General features: G+C 39.4%; 1 protein-coding gene and 1 non-coding gene across 6 annotated transcripts in view; one reads left to right on the top strand and one right to left on the bottom strand.

Annotated features, from left to right (window-relative positions):
* The window catches only part of Cabin1 (calcineurin binding protein 1), a 138,359-nt gene that overhangs the window by 6,020 nt on the left and 115,738 nt on the right, over positions 1-16,601 (top strand). For 4 of the 5 annotated variants that reach the window (XM_047561620.1, XM_047561621.1, XM_047561618.1 and 1 more), the window contains exons 2-6: positions 7,203-7,275; positions 7,780-7,872; positions 10,298-10,411; positions 13,594-13,728; positions 14,633-14,813. In XM_047561620.1, the coding sequence (XP_047417576.1) occupies positions 7,273-7,275; positions 7,780-7,872; positions 10,298-10,411; positions 13,594-13,728; positions 14,633-14,813 (526 nt within the window). In that variant the 5' untranslated portion in view covers positions 7,203-7,272. Of the gene's footprint in view, positions 1-7,202; positions 7,276-7,779; positions 7,873-10,297; positions 10,412-12,759; positions 12,802-13,593; positions 13,729-14,632; positions 14,814-16,601 lie in introns of those variants that run through there. The other variant, XM_047561622.1, reaches the window with a different exon arrangement.
* Positions 14,998-15,120, bottom strand: LOC124992013 (small nucleolar RNA SNORA20). Its single transcript, XR_007110023.1, has one exon. It is a non-coding gene; the product is annotated as a small nucleolar RNA SNORA20 (small nucleolar RNA).

Genomic DNA, 16,601 nt, shown 5'->3' with positions numbered 1-16,601 from the left:
GTCTTTTGTCACCTTTAATACTTTTGGGCTTGAATTCTATTTTGTCTGGTATTTGGATTGCTACCCTGCACCATTTTTTAAAAAAAATACTGTTTATTTTTATTGATGTTTTTATATTTATTGAACTTAATTAAATTATGTGGCATTTTTAAGTGTGTAGTTCTATGACTTTCAACAGGTGTGCAGATTTATATAACCATTACTACAATCATAATAAAGAATGGTACTATTGCCCCCATCCCAAATGCCCTTACACCACCCCCTTAAGGTACCTTCTTTTATCCCTGGCTTCCACTGATGTGTTCTTCATTATCATGGTTTTGTCTTTTCAAGAATGTCATGTAAATGAAATCAAATAGTGTGCAGTCTTTTGAGACTGGCTTCCTTCACTTGGCATAATGACTTTGAGATTCATCCAAGTTTATTCCATCACAGTTTATTCCTTTTGGTATGGTAATAGTAATGTTATGAGTAGTGTTTCATTGTATAATATATTATAGTCCATTTACATAGTGAAAGGTATTTGGGTTGTTTACAGTTTTTGGTGATTTAAGTGGAGCTACTGTGTATTTTTTTTGTACAATTTTCGTGTGGATATTTCTCCAGGGCAAATAGCAGGGACTGAGATAGATATCATGTTTTAAGTGCATGTTTAATTTTATAAGAAACCATTTTCTAGAGTGGTTGAACAATTGTGCAATTCTGTCAGCAAAGTAAGTAACAGAATTCTAGTTGCTCTGTAATCTCATCAGGACTTGGCATTACCAGTTTTTTTGAAAATTCTGTCAGCCAAGCTTGGCGTGGTAGCACAGGCCTATAATCCCAGCAACTCAGGAGACTGAGGCAGGAGGGTCACAAATTCAAAGCCAACCTTAGCAATTTAATAAGGCCCTAAGCAACTTAGCAAGACCCTGTCTCAAAATTAAAAAAAAAAAAAAAAAAAAAAAAAAAAAAAAAAACTTAAAAAAGAGGCTGGGGATGTGGCTCAGTGGTTGAGTGCCACTGGGTTCAATCCCCAGTGTCCCTCCCCCCTCAAGAAAAAATTTGGTCAGCCAGGCAGAGAACAACAAATATTCCTTGTTCTCATTCATATTTCATGTCAGCTTGAGGGCGAGGACTGGTGGCCAAACAAAAGCGGACAGAAATGACTGAAGCAAGCTTTATTGGAATTTGGCTCTAGTGGAAATTCTCAGCCCTCCGGGTTTCAGGTCAGGGTGCAGAGCCAGAGAAAATTGCACGTGGCCCGGCTGCCCAGGGTCTTTATAGGCCGGAATAGGTGGGGTGGGGGGGGAGTCCTGCTGAGTGACAGGTGGAAGTAAGGGTCAGTGGAGTTTATCTGTCCATGTTTGATTGGTCCCTCTTTGGCCTGCTGCCTGCTGCCTCAGTTGTTCTGCTCCCTCCCACGTAGCTGCTTAAGTCCTGACCTAACATTTAGAAGTAGATTTCATAGAAGTAGAAAGTAGAATAGTGATCACTAGAGGCTGAGAAGGGCAGGGGGTGGGAAGTTGGGTAATGGGTACCAAAATACAGTTAGGAAGAATAAATTCTAATTTCTAAAGCATAGTAGGATGACCAGAGTTCACAACAATTTATTATCTGTCTTATAAAGAATTTGTCACCTATTTTATAAAGAATTTATCTTCTATTTTAAAAAGAGAGGAGTTTGACTTCCCAGCACAAATAATTGATACAAGTTTGAAAGAGAAATGCTAATAACCCTGATTTAATCATCACACACTATATGCAAGTTTCAAATTATCACACTCTACTCCATATGTAAGTACAATTATTATATGTTAATCAAAACAAAGTAAAAAAATTGGCCATCCTAATAGGTGTGTAGTAGTATTTCATGGTTTTAGTTGACATTTCTGTAATGATGTTGAGCATCTTTTAATGTACTTATTAATAATCTGTATGTCTTCAGTAAAGTGTCATTCAGGATTTTTGCCCATTTCAATTATTTTTGTTGTAAAATATGTATAAGAAATTTATCATTTTAACCATTTTAATTGCTGCATTATAATTATACATAAATAGTGGGATTTGTTGTTACATATTTGTACATGCCCACATAACATAATTTGGTCAATTTCATTTCCTAGTACCTCTCCTTTTGCTTTCCTCTTCCCTCCCCCTGGTCCCTTTCCTTTTCTCTACTAGTCTCCCTTCTATTTTCATAAGATCCTCTCCACCACTTTTATTTTTCTCTTTAGCTCCCACATGTGAGATAAAACATATAACCCTTGACTTTCTGAGTCTGGCTTATTTTGCTTAACATAATGCTCTCAAGTTCCATTCATTTTCTTGCAAATGACATAATTTCACTCTTTATGTCTGAATAAAACTCCATTGTGTATATATATAGCATATTTTCTTTATTCATGTCAGTGGACACCTAGGCTGGTTCCATGATTTGGCTAATATGAATTACATTCCTATAAACATTGTATACATTTATTGCTGTAGTATGCTGGCTTTAATTCTTTGGTAAAAATACTGAGGAGTGTTATAGCTGGGTCATATGTTTATTCCATTCCTAGTCTCATTTTAATCATTTTTAAACAGTTCAGTAGTATTAAGTGTAGACATAATGCTGTCTACACCACTGTCTATTTCCAGAAAAATTTCATCACCCCAAACAGAACCTCTGTACCCATAAGCAGTAGCTTCTGATTTCTACCTCTGCAAAACTACTGGTAATCTCTATTTTACTTTTAACCTGTACAAATTCACCTATTCTAGGTACCTTGTATAAGGAGACTCATTCATTTCTCCTTTTTTGTCTGGCTTATAGTACTCAGCAAAATGTTTTAAGAGTTTATCCATGTTGCAGCACATGTCAGAATTTTATTCCTTTTATGAATTAATAATATTTCCTTGTATATGTATACGACATTCTGTTCTTGCATTCGTCTATTGCTAGATGTTTGGTTGTTTCTACCTTTTGGCTATTGTTTATAATTCTTCTGTGAACATGAGTATACAAGTATCTGCTTGATCCATGTTTTTTTCAGGTATATACCAAGAGTGGAATCACTGGGTTTTGTGGCAGTTCTATACTTAACTTTTTTTTAACTTTATTTTATGTTTTTTTTTTTTTTTTTTTTTTTTTAATGTGATGCTGAGGATTGAACCCAGTGCCTCACATGTGCTAGGCAAGCAGTCTACCACTGAGCCACAACCCCATCCCCTATACTGAGGGAACTACCACCCTGTTTTCCATAGCAACTGTAGCAATTTATATTCTCACCAGCAATGTAGGACAGTTCCAGTTTTTCTACATCCTTACTAACTTTTATTTTCTATTTTATCTATGTTTGATTTTTAGCCACCCTAATGGATATGAAATGGTATCTCATTGTGGTTTTGATGTTACATCATTGCTCAATCATTCAGTTCTTCAGTCTGTCCTGGGAGTGCCATCTCCTGTCAACTCTAAGAATAAACCTTTATGCCCATTGTTGTCCTGAGAACAGAGAGGCATATGCACCTGAGAAGGCATGGGCCTACTTAGCACAATCCTGGTACTTGCTGGGTGCTAAGGCAGTAAGTAGGTGAGCTGTTATTCTTTGGGAGTAGGTTGGTCCCCTACATGATAGCTTTATTAATGCTCTGCCACCCATGTACACAGATCTTGCCACTTCCCCATAGAGACCTGATCCTCCATCCATCCCTGGGCCCTTCTCTTACTTTCCTTATGAGGATTCATTTGGCATCTAGAGAGACTTGCTGAGACCTGGAGCTAGCACCTGCCCTTTGGAGAGTGGCTTGAGAGGCCTGTGACTTCTCTTCCGCCTCTGTTTGGTGACACGGGAACAGATACAAGGTTGGTTGACTGGTTTCATTTGGCTAAAAGTTGAGAGTTTCCATGAGCATGGTGTGATGCTGTGAATCCCAGCTGAGCTCCCAGTCTAGTTAGGCCATTGTCCCCATTTTATGCACAAGGACACCAAAACTGGTAAAGGATCAGGGTCTCAAGCATTTTGAGACAGAACTAGTCATGCTCTAAAGTCTTCCCATTCCAAATCCAGTATCCTTTCAGTTTTTTCTTCCTAAAATTTTAGGTATAGCCCGGACAATTTTTATAATAAGGTAGTGGTAGAAAAAATATCCACCAATGGATAGTTATTGAGTACCTGTTTGTAAGTGGGAGTAACAGTTAGGAAGGAGGCTATGTGTTGCTCAATAACAGTGGAGGTTTTCTGGGATTGAGTACACAAGTCCCAATGGATGAGTGTGAGAGAGTGACTATGTGGTATCTAGGACTGCCTGCTGGGAGTCATCAAGGAGGCTTGTGCTGCTTGCTGGTCTGCACCTTGTGCTATGCCCCTCTTTGAGGATGATCAGAATCTAGTAGATACTTTATGAGGAGTAGTGTCTTTGTACTTAGAAATATGATCACATTTCATTCTAGTTGAAAACTCTTATTCTGTAATTGTTAGTTCAGGCTTTTTCTTTTTTTCCCCCAATTGTAGTAAAATATATAAACAAAATTTATCATTTTAAGCATTTTTTACATGTACAGTTCAGTGGCATTAAATATATTTACATTGTGTGCAACCATCACCACCACCTGTTTCCAGAACTCTTTTCATTTTGCAAAACTGAACTTCTGTCCCTGTTAAATACTATCTCCATTGCCATTTCCTCAGCCTTGGCAAACACCATTCTTTCTGTCTCTGCGAATTTGCCTATTTAGATTCCTCATATAAGTAGAATCAGACACTATTTATTCTTTTATGTCTGGTATTGATTGATTGATTGAGATGTTGGGAGTCAAAACCTAAGACCTTATGCATGCTAGGCAAGTGCTGTACCACTGAGCCATATCCCTAACCCTGTGTCTACCTTCTTCTACTTAACATAATGTTTTCAAAATTCATTCATCTTGTAGTAGGTATCAGAATTTCATTCCTTTTTAAGAATGAATAATATTCCATTGTTTTTATATACCATATTTTGTTTATCCATTTATATGTTGATGGACACTTGGGTTACTCTCACCTTTTGGCTGTTGTAAGATTATGGTACTATGTGCAAGTAACTTTTCAAGTCCCTGCTTTCAGTTCTTCTGCGTATATACCCAAAAGTGGAATTGTTGCATCATATGTCAATTCTCTGTTTAAATTTTTGAGGAGTTGCCATATTCTTTTCCATACCATGTACACCAGTGTGTACATGGGCTCCAATTTCTCTGTATTTTTACAAATAGTTGTTATTGGTTTGTTTTGATAATAGCCTGGATACAGCCTTTTTTTTTTTTTTTTTTTTGGTGGTGCTGGGGATTGAGCCCAGAGCCTTATACATTGGAGGCAAGCACTCTCCCAACTGAGCTGTATCCCCAGCCATGGATACAAGCTTTTAAAATTTTTTTTTATTTATTCTAATTAATTATACATGACAGTTAGGTTTTTAGTGCTGTATTTTCTACTTTTCTCTTTTTTTCCCTCCATGGTAGTCACAGTGATCATCATGGCATAGCTTATGGTAAAGCAGTAGTTTTAATCAGCAGCATTCTTATTTGCTTATTGCAGAACCTAGCTATCAGCCTAGGAAAGGTTGTCTGCAACAAAAACATACTTCCTTCCTTGCAAGAACCCTTAGAGAATTCATAACCTATGACAGAAGTCTGAACTAGAAGTTATTGCTATAAGCACTGTTGGTGATGGTGGTTTACTTTTATAAAAATGGAATGCTTTAAGACTTTTTAGAGGTATAATTCACCTACTATACAGTTCTCCTATTTAAAGTATACAATTCGATGTGCTTTTTAGTGTAGTAACAGAATTGTGATCACCACCATAATCAATTTTAGAATATTTTCATCACCCAGAAAAAAATCCTGAATCCCTTAGTAGGCAGTTCATCTTAATCTGTTTTATGTTGCTCTAACAGAATACCTGAAACTGGGTAATTAATAAAGGAAAGAGTTTTATTTTGGCTTACAGTTCTGGAGACTGGGAAGTCTAAGATTGGGCAGTCACATCTGGTAAGGGACTTATCCTGCTTTAAGGCATGTTAGAGAGTGAAAGGGCAAACTGGTGTGTCAAAGAGACAAAACAAAGAGGGCAGCCATAACTTTCTGACAACCCACTTTTAACTCAACCAGAAGCAGAAGAGAGAACTCATTCCCTATGCCTGTTAGAAAGGTGTTAACTCCTCTTAAGGACCTAATCACCTCTTAAAGGCCCTATCTTCTCTCAACACTTTTACATTGGGGACCAAATTTCAACATGAGTTATGGAGGGGGAAAACCATATGCAAATCGTAGCACTCCTCAACTGTCCCTTTCCCCTAGCCAACTAATCTACTTTGCCTTTTCTGGGTATTCCATGTTGTGACATATATCAGAATTTTATTCTTATGACTGAATAATAGTCAGCTTTGTGTTTTGTGACCAAAATACCTGACAAGAACAACTCAGAGGAGGAAGAGTTTATTTGGTTCCTAGTTTAAAAGGTTCATTTTGTGGTCAGCAGACTCTATTGCTCTGGGCCTGAGGTGAGGCAGAACATCATGGCAGAGGGACATAGCAACTGGGGAGCAGAGAGCAAAGGGACAAAATTTAAACCCCAAAGATATGTCCCCTTTTTCTAGCCACACCCCACCTGTCTGCATTTCCACCCAGTTAGTCCATTCAAATTATTAATTCATCAAATGGATTACTTCACTGATTAGGTTATGGCTCTCATGATCTGATCATTTTACTTCCTGCATCAACACAGAAGCTTTTGGGGGAGGCACCTAATACCTAAACCATAACAACTCTCTTGTGTGGACATGACATTTTATTTGTTCAGTTATCAGTTGGTGGACATTTGGGTTTATTCACCTTTTAGCTATTGTGAATAATACTTCTGTGAGCATTCATGAGCAAGTTTTGGTGTGAACATGTTTTTATGTATCTACCTCTCTTGGGTAGATACATAGGAGTGGCATTTATAGATTGTATGCTAACTGTGTTGAACATTTTGGGAACTGCCAGTGTCTTTTCTACAGGAGATACACTATTTTACATGCCCAGCAACAATGTATGTCGTTCTAATTTCTCCACATCCTTGCCAATCCTGTTGTCTTTTACAGGCTTCACACTGGTCTGCCTACCTCTATGTACCCACCTATGTTTCTAAAACATAGGTGATCCCCTAGTACTAGAATATTCCTGGGCCTTCTCACAGTTTGTCCTGTTTCTTCTCTAGGAGATTTGTGGATGGGCCTCTGCCAGTGATGGGAAGTGATACTTTGTGGTGGTGCTGAATCTCTCTGAATATGGTAAGGAGTAAGACCTGCCTGTGTTGCTGGCTCCAGTGTTGTTATATAACTCTTGGGTATGAGATACATTTTCCTGGTAGACTCTGAAGGCTCTCACTGTGGGGCATCTTTCCTCCCAGGAGGGCTGTTGGTGCCTTTGAGTGTGTGGATGTTTGACTGGTTATTAAGCAAAGGGACAAAAGGTTATTAAAGTTGTGTGCAGAGTCACTGTTGTTGGAAAAGCACAGTTAATATGTTTTGTTGGAATTGTTATTCTGATACCTGGGTCTTCCACTATGTAGAGCTGATGCTGGGGTGTCCCAGCCTTTGTTCCTTTTGCAGTACACAGTACCGAGGCTGTGCTTCCTACATAGACTGGCATGTTCTAATCCTTATTTTTTCCCTAGATGATCTGTCATTTGTAATTTTCCCCCCATAACTTTTCAAGGTAGACTATATTACATGCTGGCACAAAATTGTACTCGTCTGAAAACAGCACTTCTCTTCCTCTAAACTTGTTTCTAGATTCGAATTGCAGCCTTAAATGCTAGCTCCACAGTTGAGGACGATCATGAAGGAAGCTTTAAAAGTCACAAAACCCAGACAAAGGAGGCTCAGGTATGTAATCCAAATCATCTTCCTCTGTAAGTAGACCTTGCTTCTTGTTTCTGTAGATGGAACCTCATTGTAAATACATTCAGACATCTCCTTAATGGGATTTTAGGAGGAAATTCCATTTTGAATGATGGCTGGCTCTCCATCTCATGTTAAATCTGTTTTACTTGGAACACAGTCATACTGAAGAGAAATTATATGCATTCTACGAATATGTATGAAGGCCCATTCAGCACCAGGGCCACTTTTACAACAGGTCCCAGCTCTCTATGTAGCCCTCATAGTTGACATACCCAGAGAATGGTAGAATATTTATGGTAGGTGTTACTACAAGGTTCCCTAGTATGTTTCACTCACTGAATAGTGTAATGAGACCCTTGAGGGAAGCTGCCTTGATTGGGATCTCACTCTTGGTCAGTGGGGCAGCCAGGTCCAACATCAATTTTCTAGATATTGGTTATTCCTCTCTACTGTGATATTTGGTAACTCTTCCATTTTAGCTGGCCTTCCTTCTTTTCTTATCCTTTTCATCCTTCCCTCTCTTCCTCCCTACCTTCTATCCATCCACCTATGCCCTACCCTAATATAACAAGGTTTGGTCTTGTCTTTGTTTTCCTTGGAAGATATGTCTCCTGCCCTCTTTTATGGAGAAAACCAGGACAGTTCCAGAGCCCTCTCAGAAATCTGCTAGTCAGCTGTTTCTGATTGGCAAGTCAGTGGGTAGAGTGGGAGTGTTGGAGGAGACTGTCACTCTTCCAGGCAGTGATCAGGCCAGTACAGACTGTTTGGTAGAAAGCCAGTGGAGGGCTTGGGGTGTGGCTCAGTGGTAGAGTATACGCTTAATATGTTTGAGGCCCTGGGTTCAATCTCCAACACCAAAAAGGAAAAAAAAAAAAAAAAAGAAGAAGAAGAAGAAGAGGAGGAGGAGGAGGAGAGGGAGGGAGGAAGGAAGGAAGGAAGGGAAAGGAAGAAGATGATGATGAAGAAGATGATGATGATAAGCAGTTGAGCAGTGGAAGAAACCATTCACACGAAATTATTTTTTCTCACAACACTTCTGACCTCAAATGTATGAGCTGTTTTTTGTTAACACCAGTCAAATCATCAAATCTCTAACTCTTTAGACACAAACTAGGTGTCCTACAATTTAGTTAATTCTAACACTAACTTCTCTGAGTTAGTGTAAGACTTTGTAAGTTTAATGGCTTAGTCCCACTAGACTTCCCTCACTTCAGAAGCCAGTTGTAAGTACTGAGTGCCAGTATAGCCACATTTCAGGTGACTTAGCTATGAAGTCAGAGATTCTTACCTCCTGCCTGTTTTAGGTTCAATAATTTGCTAATATGGCTCACAGAACTCAGGAAAGCACTTCAATTACACTTATCAGTTTATTAGAAATGATATAATTCAGGAAGAGCCAGATGGAAGAGATAAGCATAGGTATAGGGGGTGGTGCACAGAACTTCCATACCCTCTCTGAATGTACTTCCCTTCTAGCACCAACTCAGAAATTCTTCAAACCCCATCCTTTAAGGGTTCCATTACATAGTGTGATAGATTAAAACATTAGTGATCAACTCAATTTCGAGACTCTCTTGAAGGTAAGTGGGGAAGCTGAAAATTTCAACCCTCTAATCATGGTTGATTCCTCTGGCCACCAGCCCAGTCCTGAAGCTATCTAGGGGACCCCACAACCTGTAACTTCATGAACATAAACTCAAATCTGGTTGAAAGGGTCTCATTATGAATAACAAAAGATACTCATATTATCCCCGTCACCCAGGAAATTCCAAGGGGTTTTTTTTTAATGTATTTTTATTTGTATTGATTTATTTATTTTTCGTGGTGGTTCAGAGAAGACTTTATTTATATATTTATTTTGTGGTTCTGGGGAATGAACCCAGGGACTCTTACCGTGATAGGTAAGCACTCTACCACTGAGACACACTTCCAAGGATTTTAGAAGCTTCACTTCAGGAATAGGGGACAAAGATAAAATATGTACTTCTTTCAGTGTGATACATAGTCTCTTGAAATCTCTGGGTTACTCTGGCCCCTACAGCCGCTTTCCCCGTTTGGCCCAAAGGTCACTGGGCTTATACCTTGGCATGTCTGATTCCATGTCCTGACTTTCTGTGTTGTCTTTACCATTGATTAGACTCAGTGGTACCTGCATTACTTGTGTCTCCTTGGTGGGAAGGGATGCTCATAAGGGGATTTTCTCCAGTGATTAATGCCTGGGAGATTGTCGTACTACATGTTGTTTTCTCGTTTTGTTTTGTTTTGTTTTGTTTTTGTTTTTAACTCTAGAGAGTGCAGCTGCTCACAGTTAATATGGATATGGTTATTGCTCCCCTTATACACATTTTTGGTTTAAGAAAGACAAACCTTTGTGTTGTATGAAAACATCTCCCATCTTGGTTTGCAGGAAGCAGAGGCTTTTGCGTTATACCACAAAGCTCTGGATCTGCAGAAACATGACCGGTTTGAGGAGTCTGCCAAAGCCTACCATGAGCTCCTGGAGGCACGCCTGCTGCGGGAGGTGAGGCACTAGCAGGCCAGGCAGTGAGCTGTAGTGGGTAGGATTGCCTGACTCTTATCTTTATGCTCTCATTTCTTATCCTTGAAGACAGTATTGGACTTCTGAGCCACCCTTTTTCTCCACTTGTAGAGTATCGACTTCATTGGATTGTTGTGAGGATTGAGTGATTCCAGTTCAAGTACCCACTCTTTTTTTTACTTCACAGCTACTCTGCCCAGTAGGTGGGAGTACTGTTCCCATTTACAGATGTAAAAACTTGAGGCTCAGTGAGGTATCCATGGCTCAGAGCCACTCATGTAAATTGAAGTTTTAGGGCCAGGATTGAATTACACATTTTCTGGTACCCAGAGATCCTTTGGGCAGACATATTGGCAGATGCCATTTGGATGACAGACCATGAGCTCAGGGAGTCTGTGTAAGAACACTATGGACTTCTTTTTTTTTTTTTTTTTTTTTTGGAGAAGGAGTCACTATGTTGCGCAGGCAAGACTTCTGAGCTCAAGTGATCCTCTTTGCCTCCTGCCTTCTGGGAATAGCAGAAAGGGGTAATAGGGCAGGAACTGGTACTAGTGTAGGGACCATACTGAAAGTTTGCTGAGTCATGAAGATGTCATATGGAGGTTTGGAAATTGGTTTCAACCTGAAATTGACTTAGGAAGGTTTATATTTCATTAGGAAGAAAAGTTTTTGCTTTCTGATGCCCAAACATGCAGATGATATGCATTCAGGAAGCTAACAGACTCTGCAGGCATATTCAGGACCACACCTTTTTTTCAGTTAAGCAGAATCCCCTACACCCCCAGGAATGCACATGCTTGTGTCTACTCCTGCATGAATTTTGCTGCCTGTGAGGTGGAATACATCTAAATTTTCAGCAGAAAGTATCTATCCCTTCTCTCAAAGTATTTTCTCATATTTCTGACTATATAGCTTGTCAGTATTCTTTGTTTGCTAGTTATATTGTTTTAGAATTTAAAAAGGTATGGGAATTGTGGCCTGCTTTTCTCCCATTAGTAGGAAGTAAATGAGGACTCAGAGGGAAAATAATTTTTTCCATATTTACTGAGCTTTAGTGATGGGTCAGGCCCTGGACTTATTTCAAGAGTGGGTCCTCCCTCTCAGCCCTTTGTGGAGTAGATCTCAGAAATGGGAACAAGTAAGACTGAGCAGGCATTCTAAGTACAGAGCTGATGGCAGATAGGTGCAAGGTAGAAGGCCTTTAACTTAAGGGCACTGGCCATGTGTTAGTCTTATAGTCATACATGTGTATATCTCATTTTGGCACTGTTCCCCTTTGCTTATAAAAGTAAAACATGGTCATTTTAAACAATTGAAAAGTACAAAAAATATACAGAAATTTTTTTTATACTTATAAGGCATTGGTGTATTTAATATTAAACTAAATTGGGTAATTATAAGTTCACAAATGATTGGCATGGTTAGGCCCCGGACCACAGCTGATTCCTAAGAAGTGTATAGCCTAGCTGGTGGCATCATGGAGAGGCTTGTCTAGGTGAACCTTTTAGGGAAGATAGAGAGTGGTGCTGAATGTAGGTGGTCAGTTAGGTGGAGGTCAGTTTAGAGCGCTTCCACTGTTAAGTGTGCATGTATTGCTATTTAGAATGTGAAGTAGACTCAAACTATTTTTTGTTCATACTAATTTTTTGAAGGGTTCTATATTTTGAGGAGCAAAGATACTTGGAATCTAGCCCTGGTCAGCTGGTTCTTAGGGACCCTTTTATAGTCTAAGCCAGACAACAGTAGATGAGTGAATAGGTTTTGATTTGAGTTTTCAATCTTGATGGAATTCCTTAAGAGTTCCAGGTTACGTTTCTTGGATTAATCAAGGGGTGCCTCCTGAGAATGGCATGTCCTCAGGTCTTACTTATTCTGAACATGAAGAATAGTCTGTGGAAGCCACTTGCCTCAGGACTGTAGTGTGGACTAGTTACTGGAAATTGCCTTTGTGCCTGTGAGTTTTCTATTAGAAAATGTTTTTTTGTCTTTGTCCTGTGGGTAAAGCAATAGTTTTCTAATCAATAATTTCTTAGAAGGTGTAACATTTTCTGAGATTTGTCATAGAAGCTATATGAAATCACTTTTTATATTAAAGATGTTTACAATCTTTATTCTTTTTCAGCTCATCTTCACCTTTGCTATTTAACTAGGAATTATTATCCTTCTGTTACAGAGGTTATAAGATACTATTTAGTTAAAGTAACTTGCATATGGTCTCATGATAAGTTACAAGATTGAGAGCACGCTTCCTAACTGCTAATCCAGAGTTCCTTGGGTTGAAGCTCCTGCTGCCCCAGGAAGCCTCCTCACACTTTGTCCTCCATCTTCAGTCCTACAGTGGGAAGACTGGCGGGTCTGGCTTATGAATGCTGGTAAATGTCATCATCTAGGCTTTGAGCCCTCAGGTGTGGTAGTAGTGGCGGGGGAGGGTTCCCTCTGTAGTTGTTGATGCCCAAACTTTTGCAAACTGCCTTATGGTGGCCTTTCTTCTCTGTGAAGTTGGAGTTGGAGGGATCTTCTAAGAATACCTACTGCAGCACCTTCATTTTCTAGTGGAGGCTGACATTAAACTGACCTAAGAGTGTATAGCAGAGGCTAGACTGGAAGCCATGCATCCTGCTATTTGCTGAAACTTTGTTTTAGTCAGCCTTTTATCACTGTGACCAAAAGACTTGAGAAGAAAAATGTAGAGGATGAAAAGTTTATTTGGGGCTCATGGTTTCAGAGGCCTCAATTCATAGGTGGCCAACTCCATTGCTGTATGTCTAAGGTAAGGCAAAACATTGTGTTGCAAGGGTGTGAAGAAGGAAAGCAGCTCAGGACATGGCAACAAGGAACTAGAGAGAGAAAAGGGTAGGGGAGAGAGAGGGAGAAAGAGAAATACTGCTTAACTGTTTACCAGGGGCAAAATATATTTTCTAAAAGCACACCCCTAGTGACCTACCTTCTCCAGCCACATCCTACCTACCTAAGGTTACTAACTACTAGTTAAACCATATCCGTGAATTAATCCACCAATTAGGTTACACTTTATAATCTCATTTCATTTCTGAAAATGCTTGCATTGTCTCACACATGACCTTTTGGGGGGATATCATATCTAAATTGTAACAAGATTCAAGGTCTCGATGTCATTTCTTTGTCCCTGTTTCTTTTGTTCACAGGCAGTTTCATCTGGTGATGAGAAAGAAGGATTGAAACACCCTGGGCTGATATTGAAATATTCCACGTATAAGAACCTGGCCCAGTTGGCAGCCCAACGAGAGGATCTGGAGACAGCCATGGAGTTCTACTTGGAGGTGCAGTTTTGGCAGTTCTTAGATCTCTGTGTTTTAAAAGCTCTTGCTGAAGGGTTAAGGTTGTGGTCTTGTTGACCAAAAAAGCATTTGTAGTAGTGCATCACCAAGTGTTTTGCAAGAGACCCTAGCCAATGGATGTTAATAAGGAGTATATACAAGCCTGAAGAGCAGTGGTGAGGCAGGGGCGTTCTTGGGTGCAAAGGCCTGCATATGAATTCTTCCTCTGCTACCCAGTATACACAAGACTGTGAGTGAGTTATTTGACCCTCTTGGTCACACCAGTGTAGTTGAAATAATGAAAAAAGAGGACAGTTGAGAAGATCAAATCTGTTGGTGTACATATAAGTATGAAAAACAGAGCACCTAGCACCTAGACACCTAGCATCCAGTGTGCAGTCAAGTAGTATTGCCATTATTTCCATATTACCATTGCTGTATCTGGAGGCACCTCTAATATGATAATTGGACACTATTCTAATTGCTTTCTAATTACTATCTTGCAAGGAAGATGTCTTTATCCTCATTTTAGTGATAAGGAAACAGGCTCAGGATCATTCTGTTAATCAGTATTGGAGCAGGGATGTGAACTGAGGTCTCTCCATAATCATTCTAGAGTACTACAAGACTGCCATATTTTCTTTTCATTCTACTCCTTTCCTTTTCCTGTTAAATATATAAGGAATACAGATGTTTAAATTAACAAAATAGATTTAAAAATGTTCTGAGTTAAATAAATTGGTCCTTCTAACTTTTTATATTTTTTTTTCTGTGAATCATAAAAAAGTATCTCCAGGGACTGACCTTGCTAATCAGTTAGCGATCATGCATTCACTTTTGCTGTTTAAGTGGCAAGGCCAGTACCCCTTAGGATCTCAGCAACCAAATGTGCATGTGCTTATTCCAGGCAGTGATGTTGGACTCAACAGATGTCAACCTCTGGTATAAAATTGGACATGTGGCCTTGAGACTCATCCGGCTCCCCCTGGCTCGTCATGCTTTTGAGGAAGGGCTGCGGTGCAATCCTGACCACTGGCCTTGCTTGGACAATCTCATCACTGTCCTGTACACCCTCAGTGATTACACAAGTGAGTCAGACTTTGATGCTTTCTCCATGTGCTTTTATTTTTGCAGTACAGGAGGGAGGATGGCTTGGGTATAAGATGATAGCCAAAGTTAACACTGACAGGCTTTCTGCTAGACTATCAAGGAGAATGAAATGTTATTATTTTAGATCCCTACTTTATTATTCTTATCTTTTTTTTTTTTTAACAATGTCTAGATCATGCAGAAGAGATGAAAGTGACTGCATCTCAATTTATAATAGCCCAATTTTATCCCATTGGTATAACTGCTCATATCACTGAGAGATTATAGCAGCAAATAAATGGAAAGTGTCTTTCTTTTGTTCTGATGGTACTGGGGATTGAATTCAGGGTGCTCTATTACTGAGCTGTCCTGTTTATGTTTTATTTTGAGACAGGATCTTGCTAAGTTGCTCAGGCTGCCTCAAACTTGGGATCCTTCTGCCTCAGTCTTCCAAGTCACTGGGATTATAGTATGCCACCACACCCAGCCTTGTCTTTTTTTGATCAAATGCTTTATAATAATAATGGTATTTTCTCTGAGTGATTTTTCCTTTTGTCTATCTTATTTCATCTGTGCATTGTCCCGTCTTTTGTGTCTAATCAGTTTGGGGTTGCCGTGAAAAAATACTCCAGATGAAGTGGCTTGAACAACAGAAATTTATTTCTCACAAGTTCTGGGGGCTAGAAAGTCTAAGATCAATGTGCCAGCAGACTTGGTGTCTGGTCTAGGCTTTTTCCTTGGTTTGCAGAGGGCCATCTTCTTGGTATATCCCCACATGGCAAAAAGAGAGAGCTTGAGAGAACTCTAGTTTCTTTCTCTTCTTATAAGAACACCACTCCCATCTTGGGGCATGCATAACCTCATCTAAACCTAATTATGTCACAAAGATCTCACCTCCAAATACCATCACATAGGGAGTAGGACTTCAGCAAATGAATTTTGGAGAGACACATTCAGTCTATAATATTTTTGCCCTGCACCTCCAAAGTTCATGTCTTTCTTACATACAAAATGTACTCATTCTATTCCAGGAGCCCCCAAATTTGTCTTAACATCAATTCTAAAGCCCCAAAGTCTCATCTACATCATGTATGGGTGAGATTCGAGATACAGTTTATCCTGGAGCAAACTACTTCTTCAGTTGTGAACCTGTTAAGCAAGACTAAGTTATGTGCTTCCAAAATATAATGATGGGACAGACATAAACTAGATGTTTCCTTCCAAAAGGGAGAGATAGGAAAGGAGGTGATGGGTCCAAAACATACCAAGGCAAATTTCATTAGGTCATAAGGCTCACTGGATATCCTGGCCCAGTGGAGAGATAACCCACCCTTTAAGGAATAAGCCCTGCCTCCTACAGCAGGAGTGGCAGCCTAGTGACCTTGAAATTATATTCAGGATCCTTCTTCCATTTATTTATATATTTTTGTATTCATTCATTCATTCATTCATTCATTCATTCATGTATCTATCTATATTTTTGCAGTGCTGGGGATCAGACCCAGGCCACATACATGCCAGGCCAGCACTCTACTACTGAGTCATGTCCCCAGCCCCTTTCCTTTTTTTTTTTTTTTTTTCTTATTTTTTTTAAGTACACATTCATAGCCTTTCTTCATTCCCTCCTGTTTTTTTCTGTTCACTTTATTCTTAACTGGTGGTGTTTCTGCTGGTATAATTCCATATCTGTTCCTACTTTCTGCTGAGATAAGTGATTAAGTTTGTGATTCATACTCACATAAATTTTGTTATCAAATGGTTGATCAGCCACACACAGGTATTCTCTT

This window comes from Sciurus carolinensis, chromosome 8 (assembly GCF_902686445.1).
Source record: "Sciurus carolinensis chromosome 8, mSciCar1.2, whole genome shotgun sequence".
Lineage (NCBI taxonomy): Eukaryota > Metazoa > Chordata > Mammalia > Rodentia > Sciuridae > Sciurus > Sciurus carolinensis.
The sequence above is the reverse complement of the archived record's forward strand: the minus strand, read 5'-3'. Positions and strand labels throughout refer to the sequence as shown.